Source organism: Melospiza georgiana, chromosome 26 (assembly GCF_028018845.1).
Source record: "Melospiza georgiana isolate bMelGeo1 chromosome 26, bMelGeo1.pri, whole genome shotgun sequence".
Classification (NCBI taxonomy): Eukaryota; Metazoa; Chordata; class Aves; order Passeriformes; family Passerellidae; genus Melospiza; species Melospiza georgiana.
In genome coordinates this window covers 5,375,375-5,391,888 of record NC_080455.1, presented here as the reverse complement: position 1 = coordinate 5,391,888, position 16,514 = coordinate 5,375,375, and the positions used below count along the sequence as shown (strand labels likewise).

Genomic DNA, 16,514 nt, shown 5'->3' with positions numbered 1-16,514 from the left:
TTAACAGAGGGTTAACCCTTAAAAGCAATAATATTGTGCATATTCATATATCTCATACATGATGCATAAATTCCATTCAAACACAGGATTCTGTCTGGTCAGTGTCAACTTCTTCCTCTGAATCCTGAGGTGTCTTCATGGCTGAGCAAGGCAGGAATAAGTTAATTTTTTCTGATAATGGGGCAATAAATTCTTTTTCTCTGAAAGATTGAGGTGTCCTGTGCAAGTACCTCATTCCTTTAAAAAATATCCCACATACACAGTTCCTATTTTAACTACAAAAATTACCTTTTAACTACAAAACTACATTTACCCCACTATTAAAATGTTAATACAGCACTGCTAATCAATGCAACAAAATACATATAATAAATATCTGTGTAGAGCCACATCACATCCACTTTTCACAAACTGGTTGAACTACAACTTCCTAAAAAACTCAATTCCTTATCTGCTTAGAACACCAACCCATTCCATCCCAAATCTTTGGATTTTTAAGGAAAACAGCAAACACAGAGCCCACACTCAGAGGTTGGATGCTTTATTCACTGTCTCTACTTGGTCACCACCACACTGCAGCACTCACTCAAACACACTCTGCAAACAGACCAAAATTCACCTCCCCACCAGGAAACAATCCCCACCAGGAGTGCATTTTCCCCATCTTTAAATACCTGTGGAATAACAATAATAATAAATAAACTCCAGTTCTGGTTTGCTTTGCAGTTCCCTTCTTCATCCCACTGCTGGAGATAGTTTGTGTAATTGATTTCTCAACTGTAATTCCCATTTTATTGGGAATTCTGCAGCTGTTTCTCAGCCTCTCCCTGCTCTGCAGGCTCTGGGGGTGCCAGCCTGGTCATTAATCAGCATTTCATGTCAAAGGATAGAAAATAGTCTTTAAAACCTGGCTTGGGGGACAACAAGGCAGAGTTCAGGTCCCACAGAGACACAACACAGAGCTGGAGCTGAGCACCTTGCAAGGCTCAGCCCTCAGGGTTAGGAAAAGGAGAGGGGAAAAATGCCAAAAATGCAAAAAAAAAAAGGGGGGGAATTTCACTGTGCTGCAGAGTCCCACGGGATCAGAGGCTTCATTTCATCCTAGGACACCTCTCTGGGCAGCTGCTCCCCACAAAAGAGCAGCTCAAGTTCAAAAAGTGCAGCCCTGGCCAAAACCCCTCTTGAACACCCCCATTTCTCTGCTGTCTTTGGCTCCCCAAACCCCCCTGAGCTCCAGGATGGATCCTCACTCTGAGCTATTTTGATTTCTGTTTGTGCTGGAGAAAAACCCCAAATCCAATTTTCCTCCCCCTGCTCTGTCACCCTCAGGTCCGTCACTGCTGCATCACCTTTGGCAAAACATCCAATTTTGGGGGTTTTTTTTGCCCTCCCCACCCCAGCTGCTCAATTGTGCACCCCCATCCTGGGGGAGTGAACCTCCTGTATAAATTTGGTGGGATTTTTACCCTGAACACAGCATTCTAAGCCCAAAATGTGGGGGTGCAGGTGATGGTTGCTGCCTTGGGGCTCAACCTGCAATTCCCACATGGAATATGGCTTTTGCTGACTTACTCTGTATCAAAATTTGTAAATGGTTTGGTTATTCTTTATCCTGCCTTTAAAAAAAAAAAAATTCATTTTCAAGAAGTTTGTCTGCTGTTTTCATTAAAAAATAAAAATTAAAATGTATAAATGCACCGGCCTCCCTCGGGGAACAGCAGTTATGTGGCAAAATCTCACAATATTCAAATTCCTGTGTTAAAATGGTGTCAATTCTGACCGAGAACACCAAGGGGAGGCTGGACCAGCATTCCCAGACCCCACCACCACCAGCAGGGATCCACGGCAAGGCTGAAGGTGGGGAACACACCCAAAAAACACAACCCAGGGCTGGGGAATGACAAGGGGAGCACTGGCACGGGCTGTTCTCCAGAGAGGATTGAATATTTGGAGCTCCTAAACCCCTCCTAACACAGCAGCAGCCCCACAGCTGGGCTGGTGACAGCACTGGATGTGTCACAGCTACAGCAGAAAAATAAAAAAAAAAAAACAATTTTCAGGATTATTTACAGGAATCCCTTAAGGACAACTCGCTGCCTTTGCAGGGAAAGGTGGGAGGAATCCTGGTTGTGCCTCGATTTTTGGCATCTTCCCAAACCACTGCTGCAGAGTGGGAAGAAAAGTCACTGCAGTGTCCCCTCAGGTGGTGGGGACAGACACAGGGACAGCGAGGGGCCTGGCAGGACAGGACATGAGGATGGCCCAGAGCAGTGGCCAAGGCTCGGTGGTGTCACCTGCAGGGCCATTAACTGTCACAGGCAGGCCCTGGCACAGCCACTGGGCCCACATCGGGGTGGTCACTCTGGAACGCGGCCACCAGGCCTTTGGGGGGGTGGTCACTCTGGAATGTGGCGGGATTGTCACTGGAACGTGGCCACCGGGCCCACGGTGGGTTGGTCACTCTGGCACATGGACGTTGGGCCCATGGTGGAGTGGTTGCTCTGGAATGTGGCCACCAGGCCCTCAGTGGGGTGGTCACTCTGGAATGTGGCGGGATGGTCACTCTGGAACGTGGCCACCGGGCCCTCGGCAGTGTGGTCACTCTGGAATGTGGTGGGATGGTCACTCTGGAATGCAGCCACCGGGCCCACATCGGGGTGGTCACTCTGAAACGTTGCCACCAGGTCCTTGGCAGGGTGGTCACTCTGGAACGTGGCCATGGAGGCCACGGTGGGGTGGTCGCTCTGGAATGTGGCAGGGTGGTCACTCTGCACCATGGTGGGGTGGTCACTCTGGGCCATGGCCACCAGGCCTTTGGTGGGGTGGTCGCTCTGGAACGTGGCCACCGGGCCCTTCGCAGGGTGGTCACTCTGGAATGCAGCCATGGGGGCCCCGTTGGGGTGGTCACTCTGGAACATGGCAGGGTGGTCACTCTGGAACGTGGCCACTGGGCCCTTGGTGGGATGATCACTCTGGAACGTGGCCACCGGGCCCACATTGGGGTGGTCACTCTGGAACGTGGCAGGGTGGTCACTCTGGAATGGGGCCACCGGGCCCACATTGGGGTGGTCACTCTGGAACGTTCTGAGCTCTGTGCCGGCCCCGGGGCCGCCGTTTCCCGTGGGCTGGGCCAGGCCCCGGGGTCCCCCCTGGCCGCGGCCGCTGCGGGAGCAGTCGTGGTGGCCGTGGTTGCCCAAGCGGCTGGAGGCCACCACGGCCTTCATGGCAGCCTGGGATGGAGGCAGAGAATCAGGGAATTGTGGAATGATCCGAGGGGATCGCCCAGCACAAATCCTGGCCTGGCCCAGGATGCCCCAACAATCCCACCTCAACCATCCCACCCTCACAATCCCACCCCAACAATCCCTCTCCCACAATCCCATATCCCAAAAATCCCACCCCAAAAAGTCCCATACCCACAATCCCACCCCAACAATCCCATCCCAAAAATCCTGCCTCAAAAATCCATTCCCCACAATCCTATCCCAAAAATCCCATCCCCACAATCCCACCCCCAACAATCCAGCCCCCACAATGCCATCCCAAAAAATCCCATCCCCACAATCCCAATCATACCCCAACAATCCCACCCCAACAATCCCACCACCAACAATCCGGCCCCCACAATCCCATCCCCACAATCCCAATCATACCCCAACAATCCCATCCCCACAATCCCACCCCAAAAATCCCACATCCCCACAATTCCATGTCCCAAAAATCCCACATCCCCACAATCCCATCCCAAAAAATCCCATCCCCACAATCCCAATCATACCCCAACAATCCCATCCCCACAATCCCACCCCAAAAATCCCACATCCCCACAATTCCATGCCCCAAAAATCCCACCCCTACAATCCCATCCCCAAAAATCCCACCCCAAACTCCTGCAGCTCTGGCAGCCTCAGATTGAGGAAATTCAATGCCCAGCACCCTTGGGGGAGGAACCTTCCCTAAAATCCATCCCAAAAATCCCCTGACACTGCTCCAAACTGTCCCTTGGGATCCAAGTGGGTGTTGGCACAATTCTGCCCTTCCAGGCCATGGATGGGGACAGTTGTCTGTCACTTTGATTTTTTAAAATTTTCTAAGTTTTTTGATGTTTATACATTTCCGTAACAAACTTTTCCACGCCCTTTTTGTAACTAACTCATAATTTTGCATTCTTTTATGGAAGAAGAGGAATTTGATAGGCTGTTGGTTTGTTTAGTGTCTTTGGAGAGGTGGCATTTTTACTTTTTAATCCACTGCAGCTTTTAGAAATCTATTAATTGTTCGATTGTTCGAGACAGAAAATGAAATTTCCTTTCAGGTGTCCCCTCCTGACCTTCAGTTTCCTCCTGGCGTTGAATTCCTGCAGTTTCCTCTGCGTGCTGTCCATGTGAGCGAATTTTGCTGCTTTCCCAGTGACCCAGGGGTGCTGCAGGGCCTGGTGAACCGTCAGCCTCTTCTGGGGATCCAAAACAATCAATTTCCTCACCTGAAAGCAGCAAAAACCGCTGATTTTTTGTTATTTTGTAGTAATTCGCGGTAAAATAAGGGAGATTATAATTAATATGTAACATATAAATCATAAAATCAAATAAATAATCAAAATAATTGTAATAAATCCTAAAATTTATCATAATAAATCATAAAATCAATAATAAAAATAAGGAAGAAATAAAGAAAAATAAATCAGAAATAAAATAGAAAGAAATAAAATTAATACTAAAATCAATAATAAAAAGAAGGAAGGAAGGAAGGAAGGAAGGAAATAAAATAGAAAGAAATAGAAAATATAAATGAAATGAAATGAAGTTAATCATAAAATCAATAACAAAAATAAGGAAGGAAGGAAGGAAGGAAGGAAGGAAGGAAGGAAGGGAAACAAATAAGAAGCAAAATGGAAAGAAATAGAAAATAGAAATAGAAAGAAATAAAATTAATCATAAAATCAATAATAAATTAATAAATATTTTTAAAAATCAGACCAATAAATGAAATAAATTAATCATAAAATCAATTATAAAAATAAGGAATAAATAAAGGAAATTAAAGAAAGCAAGACTGCATCATAGTAAAGAAATAAATAATAAATTCACATGAAAAAATAATTAATAGAAAAGTGGGGGAAATAAATTTAATTAGATAAATATATGCAGAAAATACATGAAAATAAAATAATGAAATGCAAGAAATAAAAAATATGTGGTTAATAAATGAAAAGATATAAACAAAAGCAATAAATAGATAAAAACAAAATCATAAAAGAAGTGAAACCAATAATGAAAACAGTGACAAATAAATGAAAATTTGTAGTAAATAAATGAAAACTTGTCATAAATACATAAACATAAATCCATAAACAAACAAACAAATAAATAAATAAATGTGATAGATAAATAAATAAAATTAAAGAAATTAATAAATTGATAGAAATTAAATCATAAAGTAAACAATCAAAATGTTATAAATAAATACAGTAATTAATAAATAAAGGGATCAAAATGAAATCATAAAAGAAATCATAAACATGTGGAGGAAATAAATAAAACTGAATAAATTAAGAAATAAAAATAAAGTAAGGGAAAAGAAAAGGGGAAAAGGGAAGGGAAGGGAAGGGAAGGGAAGGGAAGGGAAGGGAAGGGAAGGGAAGGGAAGGGAAGGGAAGGGAAGGGAAGGGAAGGGGCAAAATGATGTAAAATAAAATAAAGTAACAAAATAAATAAGATAAAAATAAAATAAAATAAAGTAAAATAAAATAAAATAAGAAATAAAAATAAAGTAAGGGAAAAGAAAAGGGGAAAAGGGAAGGGAAGGGAAGGGAAGGGAAGGGAAGGGAAGGGAAGGGAAGGGAAGGGGTAAAATGATGTAAAATAAAATAAAGTAACAAAATAAATAAGATAAAAATAAAATAAAATAAAATTAAATTAAATTAAATTTAATTTAATTTAAAAAAATAAAAATAAAGTAAGGGAAAAGAAAAGGGGAAAAGGGGAAAAGGGAAGGGAAGGGAAGGGAAGGGAAGGGAAGGGAAGGGAAGGGAAGGGAAGGGAAGGGAAGGGAAGGGAAGGGGTAAAATGATGTAAAATAAAATAAAGTAACAAAATAAATAAGATAAAAATAAAATAAAATAAAATAAAATAAAATAAAATAAAATAAAATAAAATAAAATAAAATAAAATAAAATAAAATAAATAAAAGTTACAGTTTCCCAAGCCCAGCAGTGCCTCACTCACCAAGTCCTTGGCGTTTGGGGACACCTCGTCCCACCAGGGGGACACGAACTCGTAGTCGCAGGTGAGGATGCGGCCGTACATGTACTGATCCCCCCGCGGGTCAAAGAAGGGCTCGAAGCCACAGAGCCTGGGGGGACAGAGCCGTGGGACAGCTGGGACAAACCCTGCCACCCCCCTGCCACTGTCACACCCTCCGGAAAATCCCTGACCCAGGATTTCCTCTCCTGCGAAGCTGAGAAGCCTCAGAGAAAATGAAAACAGCAATTGTCTGATTGCTTCTCCTGTGGTTTGCTGCTCCGGAATGTGGCTGGAGGTTGTTTAGCAATTAGTCATTGTTTGATTGGTTCCATGTGAATTTATTTTACTTAATGAGCAATCACAGCCAGCTGTGTCAGAACACTGGAAAAAAGTCACAGGTTTTCATTATTGTTCTTGTTAAAATTTCTGTCTGTGTCCTTTATTCTTTAGCATAGTTTTAGGGTAGTATTCATTAATATAATATAAATATAATATAATATAATATAATATAATATAATATAATATAATATAATATAATATAATATAATATAATATAATATAATATAATATAATATAATATAATATAATATAATATAATATAATACAATAGTATAGTATAGTATATAATATATAATGTAATAGTATAGTATTGTATAGTATATAAAAGTATATAAGAGTATATAATATAATAGTATATAATATTATATAATATAATAGTATATAACAGTATATACACTATTATTATATACATATATTATATTTTATATCATATAATATATCAGATCATATAATATAATTATAATATTATAATTTATTATAATATTGTTATGATTAAATGATAATAAATTATAACTTAATCTTAATTATAAAATTAATTATAAACTTATAATAATTTAATTATATAAAATTTGTTATTATAAATGATATATTAATAAGATTTTAATACACTATAATTATAATAAAATTAGAATATTATAATATAATAGAATAATATGTTATAGTATATATAATATAAATATATATTATGGTATATACAATATTATATTATAAATATATATTATGGTGTATACAATATTATATTATAAATATATATTATATTATATTATATTATATTATATTATATTATATTATATTATATTATATTATATTATATTATATTATATTATATTATATTATATTATATTATATTATATTATATTATATTATATTATATTATATTATATTATATTATATTCCTTCTAAAAACATAGAGTCAAATTAATTTCCTCCTTCCTCCTGGGGACCCTCCAAATTCAACACCCCCCCCAGCAGGGACAGAGGGGACAAAGTCCCCCCTGCCGTGTCCCCTGGCTGTGACACTCACAGGATGTAGGTGATGACCCCCACGCTCCACATGTCCACCTCTGGTCCATAGGGACACCCGTGCAGGATTTCGGGGGCTGGAAGGAAAATTTGGGGGTCAAACACATCCATAAGGGGGTCCCAGTGGAGAAAACCCTGCTGAGCACTGGGATAAATGGGTGGAAAGGGGATAAATGGGGAGAAGAAGGGATAAATGTGGAGGAAAGGGGATAAATGTGGAGGAAAGGGGATAAATGTGGCTCTGTGCCAGCCAAATGTGGCACAGCCCCAGCTATTCCTGCACTGAGCTGTGCCCAGCCTCAGGTGGGGAAAACCCCCTGGAATGTCCCCCCCACCTCGATTTTCCACTCCCACAATGTCCCTCCCTCCCATCCCAATTTTCCTGTCCCCAAAATGTCCCTCTCACCCCAATTTTCCTCTCCCACAATGTCCCTCTCATCCTCCCACCCCAATTTTCCTGTCTCCAGAATATCCCTCTCTCCCACCCCAATTTTCCTCTCCCCAAAATGTCCCTCCATCCTTCCCACCCCAATCTTCCTGTCCCCACAATGTCCCTCCATCCCTCCCAGCCCAATTTTCCTGTCCCCAAAATGTCCCTCCCTCTCTCCCACCCCAATTTTCCTCTTCCCAAAATGTCCCTCTCTCCCCAAAATATCTCTCTCTCTTTTCCACCCCAATTTTCCTCTCCCAGAATGTCCCTCCCTCTGCCTTCCACCCCAATTTTCCCTCCCTCTCTCCTACCCCAATTTTCCTCTCTCCCAAATGTCCCTCCTCTCTCCCACCCCAATTTCCTCTCCCCAAAATGTCCCTCTCTTCCTCTCTCCTCAAAATGTCCCTCCCTCTTTCCCACCCCAATTTTCCTGTCCCCAGAATATCCCTCTCTCTCTCCCACCCCAATTTTCCTCTCCCCACAATGTCCCTCCATCCCTTCCACCCCAATTTTCCTTTCCCCTAAATGTCCCTCTCTCTCCCATCCCAATTTTCCTGTCCTCAAAATGTCCCTCCCACCCCAATTTTCCTGTCCCCACAATGTCCCTCTCTCCCTCACCCCAATTTTCCTGTCCCCACAATAATCCTTCATCCCTCCCACCCCAATTTTCCTCTCCCAGAATGTCCCTCCCTCTCCCTTCCACCCCAATTTTCCCTCCCTCTGTTCTACCCCAATTTTCCTCTCCCCTAAATGTCCCTCTCTCTCCCACCCCAATTTTCCTGTCCCCAAAATGTCCCTCCCACCCCAATTTTCCTGTCCCCACAATGTCCCTCCCACCCCAATTTCCCTGTCCCCACAATGTCCCTCTCTCCCTCCCACCCCAATTTTCCTGTCCCCACAATGTCCCTCTCTCCCTCCCACCCCAATTTTCCTGTCCCCCTCCCCTCTCACCGCAGTACCCCGGTGTCCCACACACGGTTTTCATGGTGTCCTGTTCATCCACGATCTTGGAGAGCCCAAAGTCACCTTGCAGGGACACAAGGGAGTGGCAGTGCCATCACGGAGGGGCACTGGGACCCCCTCTCATGCCAGGACCCCTGGCCAGGTCCCCAACCCACCGATTTTGAGGGGTGCATCGGGGGACAGGTCAGCATAGAGCAGATTCTCCGGCTTCAGGTCCCGGTGCACGACCCCATTCTCGTGCAAATACTGCAAAAAAAAGGAAAAGTGGGGTGTGAAAAGGAAGTGAATGGCCTCAGACAGAATTTGGGAGGTGACAGCAGCAATTGGGGACCTGTCACAAACTCGGGGCCAGCTCAGGAACAGCCACCACTGTGGTAAATCCATTTCCAGTCAGGATTTCCTGTTTTTTAAACCTTCCCATTGCCATGGAAACTGTGGGATGCAAAGCAGCCCTGACCTTCCTCCTCCCTCCTCTCCATCACCTCTGAGAGCAGATCCATCTTCTCCCAGTGGTGCCTTTGGAAGGGCAAGGGAGAGTGGAGAAATGAGGTGTTTGGGGTGGGGGCAGCTCTGGGTGCCTCTGCCCAGGGATATTTGGGACGGGGGCAGCTCCAGGCGCTGCTTCTCAGGGATATTTGGGATGGGAGCAGCTTTGGGTGCTTCTCCTCAGGGATATTTGGGATGGGGGCAGCTCCAGGCACTTCTTTTCAGGGATTTTTGGGATGGGAGCATCTCCAGGCCCTTCTCCTCAGCGATATTTGGGATGGGGGCAGCTCTGGATGCTTCTCCTCAGGGATATTTGGGATCAATGCAGTTCTGCGTGCTTCTCCTCAGGGATATTTGGGATAGGGGCTGCTGCAGACATTTCTCAGGGATATTTGGGATGGAGGCACCCCCAGGCCCTTCTCCTCAGGGATATTTGGGATGGGAGCAGCTCTGGATGCTTCTCCCCAGGGATATTTGGGATCAGTGCAGCTCCAGGCCCTTCTCCTCAGGGATATTTGGGATGGGGGCAGCTCCAAGCACTTCTCCTCGGGGATATTTGGGATGGGGGCATCTCCAGGAATTTCTCTGGGATATTTGGGATCAGGGCAGCTCTGGGTGCTTCTCCCCAGGGATATTTGGGATCAGTGCAGCTCCAGACCCTTCTCCTCAGGGATATTTGGGATGGGGGCAGCTCCAGGAATTTCTCTGGGATATTTGGGATCAGGGCAGCTCTGGGTGCTTCTCCTCAGGGATATTTGGGATCAGTGCAGCTCCAGATGCCTCTCCTCAGGGATATTTGGGATGGGGACAGCTCCAGGAATTTCTCAGGGATATTTGGGCTGGGGACAGATCCAGGAACTTCTCCCCGGGGATATTTGGGATGGGGAGCATCTCCAAGCATTTCTCAGGGAAATTTGGGATCAGTGCTGACAGTGCAGCTCCAGGCCCTTCTCCCCAGTGATATTTGGGATGGGGTCATCTCCAGGCCCCTCTCCCCAGGGATATTTGGGATGGGGCCATCTCCAGGCCCCTCTCCCCAGGGATATTTGGGGTGGGGTCATCTCCAGGCCCCTCTCCCCAGGGATATTTGGGATGGGGTCATCTCCAGGCCCCTCTCCCCAGGGATATTTGGGATGGGGTCATCTCCAGGCCCCTCTCCTCAGGGATATTTGGGATGGGGTCATCTCCAGGCCCCTCTCCTCAGGGATATTTGGGATGGGGTCATCTCCAGGCCTCTCTCCCCAGGGATATTTGGGATGGGGTCATCTCCAGGCCTCTCTCCCCAGGGATATTTGGGATGGGGTTATCTCCAGGCCCCTCTCCCCAGGGATATTTGGGATGGGGTCATCTCCAGGCCTCTCTCCCCAGGGATATTTGGGATGGGGTCATCTCCAGGCCTCTCTCCCCAGGGATATTTGGGATGGGGTCATCTCCAGGCCTCTCTCCCAAGGGATATTTGGGATGGGGTCATCTCCAGGCCCCTCTCCCCAGGGATATTTGGCTGCAGCCCCTCCCCATTACCGAAACAGCCTCCAGGATCTGCTTGACCACGTGCGCCGCGTCCCTCTCGCTGTAGAACCCCCTCTCCACGATCCTGTGGGCACACGGAGCCTTCAGCCCCCTCCATCCTCCTCCTCCTCCTCCTCCTCCTCCCAGGATCCATCCCCTGGAGCTGATCCTCACCTGTCAAAGAGTTCTCCCCCCGTCACCAGCTCCAGCACCAGCGCGATCTCCGAGGGTGTCTCGAAAATCTCCTTCAGCTTGATCTGGGAAAATGGATAAAAATGAAATAATAAAAGGAACAATGGCAATGTTATGAATGAATCAATGAAGGAATTAATAAATAAAGGGATACAAATGAAATAATGAAAGAAATTGATCTGGAAAATGGATAAAAATGAAATAATAAGCAATCACAATGTTATTAATTAATTGATTGAGGGATAAAAAATGAAATCATAAATGAAATAATATCCCTATGGAGGAAATAAATAAATAAATAAATAAATAAATAAATAAATAAAATGAAACTGGAAAATGGGCAAAAATGAGATCATAAAAGCAACAACCACAGTGTTATAGAAGAATAAAGTAATTAATAAATAAAGGGATAAAAATGAAATCATAAAAGAGATCGTGCCCATACGGAGGAAATGCATAAGTTAATAAATAAAATGAAATTAATAAATAAATAAAAATAAGTCAGACTGGAAAATGGATAAAAAGGAGATCATAAAAGAAACAACCACAATGTTATAAATAAAGTAATTAATAAATAAAAGGATAAAAATGAAATAATAAAAGAAATCATACCCATATGGAGAAAATAAATAAATAAATGAATAAAATGAATAAAACTGGAAAATGGATAAATAAGTGATCATAAAAGAAACAATCACAATGTTATAAATAAATAAAATAATTAATTAATAAAGGGATTAAAAATGAAGTAATAAAAGAAATCATACCCATACGGAGGAAATAAATAAAACTGAATAAATCAATAAATAAAAATAAAGTAAGGGAAAATAAAAAAGAAAAGAAAGAAAAGGAAGAAGGGAAGGGAAGGGTGACAGGAGGGATTTAGGAATGTGGGCTGTGGGATGCAGTGTGGTATTTTCCGGGGTCCCCCATTAAGGGGAGGAAATTATGAATCTGACTTCATGTTCTTAAAAGGCTAATTTATTATTTTATGGTATTATATTCTATATTAATATGTTATACTAAAACTATACTAAAGAACAGAGAAAGGATACTTACAGAAAGTTTAACAAGGTACTAAAGAAAAACCTGTGACTCTCCAGAGTCCCACACAGCTGGCTGTGATTGTCATGAAATAAAAACAATTCCCATGTTGGATAAACAATCTCCAACCACATTCCAAAGCAGCAAAGCGCAGGAGAAGCAACCAGAAAATTATTGTTTTCATTTTTCTCTGAGTTTCCCAAGAAAAGAAATCCTGGCTGAAGGGATTTTTCCAGAAAATGTGACAGTGCCAACGCAGGAATGCTGTGCTGGGAGGAGACTTTGACCACCAGGGAGGGTGGAAAGGGTTATTCAGAGCAAACATTTCCTTCCTCTGTTTGTTTGATTTTTCTTGATTTGTTTTCACCTGAATTTTTTTTAATTTTTTTTTGCAGCAGCCCCACTCACTTAACAGGGATTAAAGCTGAATGAGGGAATGTGCAGAGCCTTGATTGTCTTCTCATTTCTGAGCTTGTTTGGCAGAGAGCATTGGAATTTTGGAGGTCTGTGGGCACCTCAGAGCCTCCATCCAGCCCTGGGGTGTAACTCCAGCTGCATCCCATGGGATGGATCCTGGTCCTGCACACCTGGATGGATCCTGGTCCTGCACACCTGGGATGGATCCTGATCCTGCACACCTGGGAGGGGATGGATCCTGGTCCTGCACACCTGGATGGATCCTGGTCCTGCACACCTGGGAGGGGATGGATTCTGGTCCTGCACACCTGGGATGGATCCTGATCCTGCACACCTGGATGGATCCTGATCCTGCACACCTGGATGGATCCTGGTCCTGCACACCTGGGAGGGGATGGATCCTGGTCCTGCACACCTGGGAGGGGATGGATCCTGGTCCTGCACACCTGGATGGATCCTGGTCCTGCACACCTGGGAGGGGATGGATCCTGGTCCTGCACACCTGGATGGATCCTGGTCCTGCACACCTGGATGGATTCTGGTCCTGCACACCTGGATGGATCCTGGTCCTGCACACCTGGGAGGGGATGGATCCTGATCCTGCACACCTGGATGGATCCTGGTCCTGCACACCTGGGATGGATCCTGGTCCTGCACAACTGGGAGGGGATGAAGGAGAGCCAGACACACCCTGTGGGGTCACAGCCACTCTGGGATCAAGGCTCTGGAAATGTCCTGCAGCAGAAGAGGCACCAAACCCTTGTTTTCCTCCTGACTTTTTGTGATTCAGTTCCCTTTGTGCCTCCACAGCCCATCTGGAACTAACAATTCTCTCTTAAAGCAACGTCCAAATGCAATTTTTTTTCCCTTTTTTTTTTTTTTTTTTTTTTTTAATGGAAACCCAAGAATTTCATGCTTCTTAAGACTTTTGTGACACTGCGAATTTCATGGGGCTTTAATCATTCCCTTCCCAGGCTGGGTGACAAGCCTTGATCCCCCGCGGGGTGAGAGACACTATGTGGCAGCTTATTGCATTATAATAATACACAGAGCACTATAATTTTCCTATTAACTTCAAAAGTTTACAATCCTATTATCAGCCTCTGCCGAGGTCGGTGCTGCACGATAGCAGCAAATGATGGAGCAGAGCAGCTCCTCTTCAAACATCTCTTGAACCTGGGGATGAGCAGAACCCCATGGAAACCTCGGGGATTTAAATATTCCAACAGGATGGATCCTCCTCTGTGCTTTAAGGAGAGGGGAGGCTGGAAATTGGATTTTCTGTGGTGTTCCTGAGAGAAGCCTCTTCCCATCCACCTGGGCTGCTCCAGGTGTGTGATTGCCATCCCTGTGTCTGTCCAGATGGGCTGGGATGGGGGAAATGTCTCCATGGAAGAAGTTGAAGCACCAAAAACCACTGAAATACCCCAAAATGGGCCCACACCGAGCTGGCTGTCAATAATGGGGCAGAGCAGCTCCTCTTCAAACATCTCTTGAGCTTGGGGATGAGCAGAACCCCATGGAAACCTCGGGGCTGGATCCTCCTCTGTGATCTGAGGAGCTGCCTGGAGAGGGGAGGGCGAAAATTGGATTTTCTGTGGTGTTCCTGAGAGAAGCCTCTTCCCGTCCACCTGGGCTGCTCCAGGTGTGTGATTCCCATCCCTGTGTCTGTCCAGATGGGCTGGGATGGGGGAAATGTCTCCATGGAAGAAGCTGAAGCACCAAACAGTCCCAAAACCACTGAAACACCCCAAAACAGGCTGAGAGTTTTAGGGACAACCTGTCCGCAACGCTCTGTCCTCTTTATCTCTGTTTCTGGGATCTTTGGGATTTCTCTTGGCTCCATCTCTTGGCGTGAAGGTTTTGGGTTTCTGCAGAGAGCAAAACTCCGAGGATGGGCTGGGAGCAGCTGTGCCCAGGGTTTGAGGGGTGCTGCAGACACTGGCAACACAATGACCCGGTGATGTCCCAGTGATGTCCTGGCAATGTCCAATGATGTCCCAGTGATGTCCCAGCAATGTCCCAGCAATGTCCTGACCACAATCCCAACAGGAGCGGGGCCTGTCCCACCCCTCAGCCCCACAGCAGCTCCCAGGTGGTTTTTTTCTGTCTCATTTCCTTAACTCAGGTGTTCTCCAAGCTCCTTTTGCAGTTTCCCCACAGGAACCGTGCAGTTGGGAACGAGCCTTTTTTGGGGCTGGCATGCCCCCCTGGCATTCCAGAGGGGCTCTGCTGGATTAGGTCAGCTCCAACCCTGCTCCTGTTATCCCTGGAGTGCTGAGTGAGCAGGACACAGCCCCAGCCCTGCAGCCCTGGCCTCCCTTTTATCTCTGTGGCAGGATATTTTCCAGCCGGGCAATTTTCTGTGGGGTTCATTTGATCTCCTCGATGGAAACTGAGGTGGAAATCTCAAACCAGGGAGTGGGAAGGGGGAGGACAGGGGGGTCCTTTGGATAGCGTAGCTGAGAACTCAAATGAGCTGAAAGGAGCAGGAATTTCATGTGGCAGAGAGAGGGGCATCACCTGGATGCTGTGAGTGAGGCAGGGAGGGTTTTCCATGGGGTGACACCTTCATTTTACACCAAGACAGGATGAGGACAAGGACATTCCAGCCCTTCCCGCAGCACCAGAGTGAATTAAGGGTGCAAACCCACCCCCAGCAGCCAAAGGGAGGTGGCAGCTGTGTCCCCAGGGCCCTACTCACGATGTTGGGGTGCGAGAGGCGCAGCAGGACCCCGATCTCCGTCCTCACGATCTTCTTGTCAATCTGGGAATCGACAAAAACCGATTGAATTTTTTGAACTGCGTGACACAGACCTTGTGTCACCTGCACTGCCAGGCCTGGCTCTGGCTCCTCACATCACACCCAGCACGTTTTATATCTGCCCCAGAGCCCACCCCAAATCACTTTCGTCCATGTGGGACCCCCAGATTGTGGGAGCCATGCCCGGTGCCAGCCCCATGCCCATCCTGGTGCCAATGGGGAAGGGAGGAGAGACACCAGCACCCTCTCCCCAGCTCCCTGATGCCCCCCTTCCCATCCCCAGCCCCTCTCACCGTTTTCTTCAGGATCTTGGCAGCGTAGGGAGCTCCCGTGCCCTTCTCCTGGCAGCTGAACACCACCGAGGTGGCTCCCCTGGAGGGCAGAGGGACGTGAGGCTGGCACAGGGTCCTGCTCCCCCTGTGCCCCCCAGCAGCACCTTTGGCAGTGCCAGGCCCTGGGAGCTCAGCGTGGATTCATTCATTCCACTCTTCATGGATCCTGCTTTTCATGGATCTCCCTCCTCCTGCATCCCCCCATTCCTGAATCCCCCTCCTCTTCATCCCTGCACCCCTCCATTCCTGAATTCCCCTCCTGTACCACTCTCCTTCATCCCCCTCCTCCTGCATCTCCCCCAATTCCTGAATTCCCCCCCATCCCCCTTCCCTTCATCCCCACATCCTCCTCCTCCTGCATCCCCAAATTCCTGAATTCCCCTCCTGTACCCCTCCTCCTGCATCCCCACCCCCTCATCCTCCTCCAGCATCCCCCAATTTCTGATTTCCCCTCCTGTTCCCCTCTCTTTCATCCCTACTCCATATCCCCCCATTCCTGAATTTCCCCCCGTACCCCTTTCCTTCATCCCCACCCCACATCCTCTTCCTCCTGCATCCCCCAATTTCTGAATTCCCCTCGTGTACCACTCCCCTTCATCCCTGCATCCCCAATTCCTGAATTCCCCCCCATATCCCCTCTCCTTCATCCCCACATCCCCCAATCCCTGAATTCCCTTCCTGTACCCCTCTCCTTCATCCCCATCTCACATTCTCCTATTCCTGAATTTCCCCTCCTATCCCCATCCCACATCCCCTGCCTCCTGCATCCCCCA

The 16,514-nt window shown here is 46.1% G+C and overlaps 1 protein-coding gene across 3 annotated transcripts in view; it reads right to left on the bottom strand.

Annotated features, from left to right (window-relative positions):
* Positions 1–1,448: 1,448 nt before the first annotated feature.
* Positions 1,449–16,514, bottom strand: part of LOC131093583 (calcium/calmodulin-dependent protein kinase type IV-like) — a 20,438-nt gene continuing 5,372 nt past the window's right edge. For all 3 annotated transcript variants that reach the window (XM_058040810.1, XM_058040811.1, XM_058040812.1), the window contains exons 4-13: positions 15,703–15,781; positions 15,350–15,412; positions 11,167–11,249; positions 11,005–11,077; positions 9,153–9,243; positions 8,986–9,060; positions 7,606–7,681; positions 6,225–6,351; positions 4,331–4,483; positions 1,449–3,230 (exon numbers count right to left, since the gene is read on the bottom strand). In XM_058040810.1, coding sequence (XP_057896793.1) covers positions 2,421–3,230; positions 4,331–4,483; positions 6,225–6,351; positions 7,606–7,681; positions 8,986–9,060; positions 9,153–9,243; positions 11,005–11,077; positions 11,167–11,249; positions 15,350–15,412; positions 15,703–15,781 — 1,630 coding nt within the window. In that variant the 3' untranslated portion in view covers positions 1,449–2,420. The remainder of the gene's footprint in view (positions 3,231–4,330; positions 4,484–6,224; positions 6,352–7,605; positions 7,682–8,985; positions 9,061–9,152; positions 9,244–11,004; positions 11,078–11,166; positions 11,250–15,349; positions 15,413–15,702; positions 15,782–16,514) is intronic.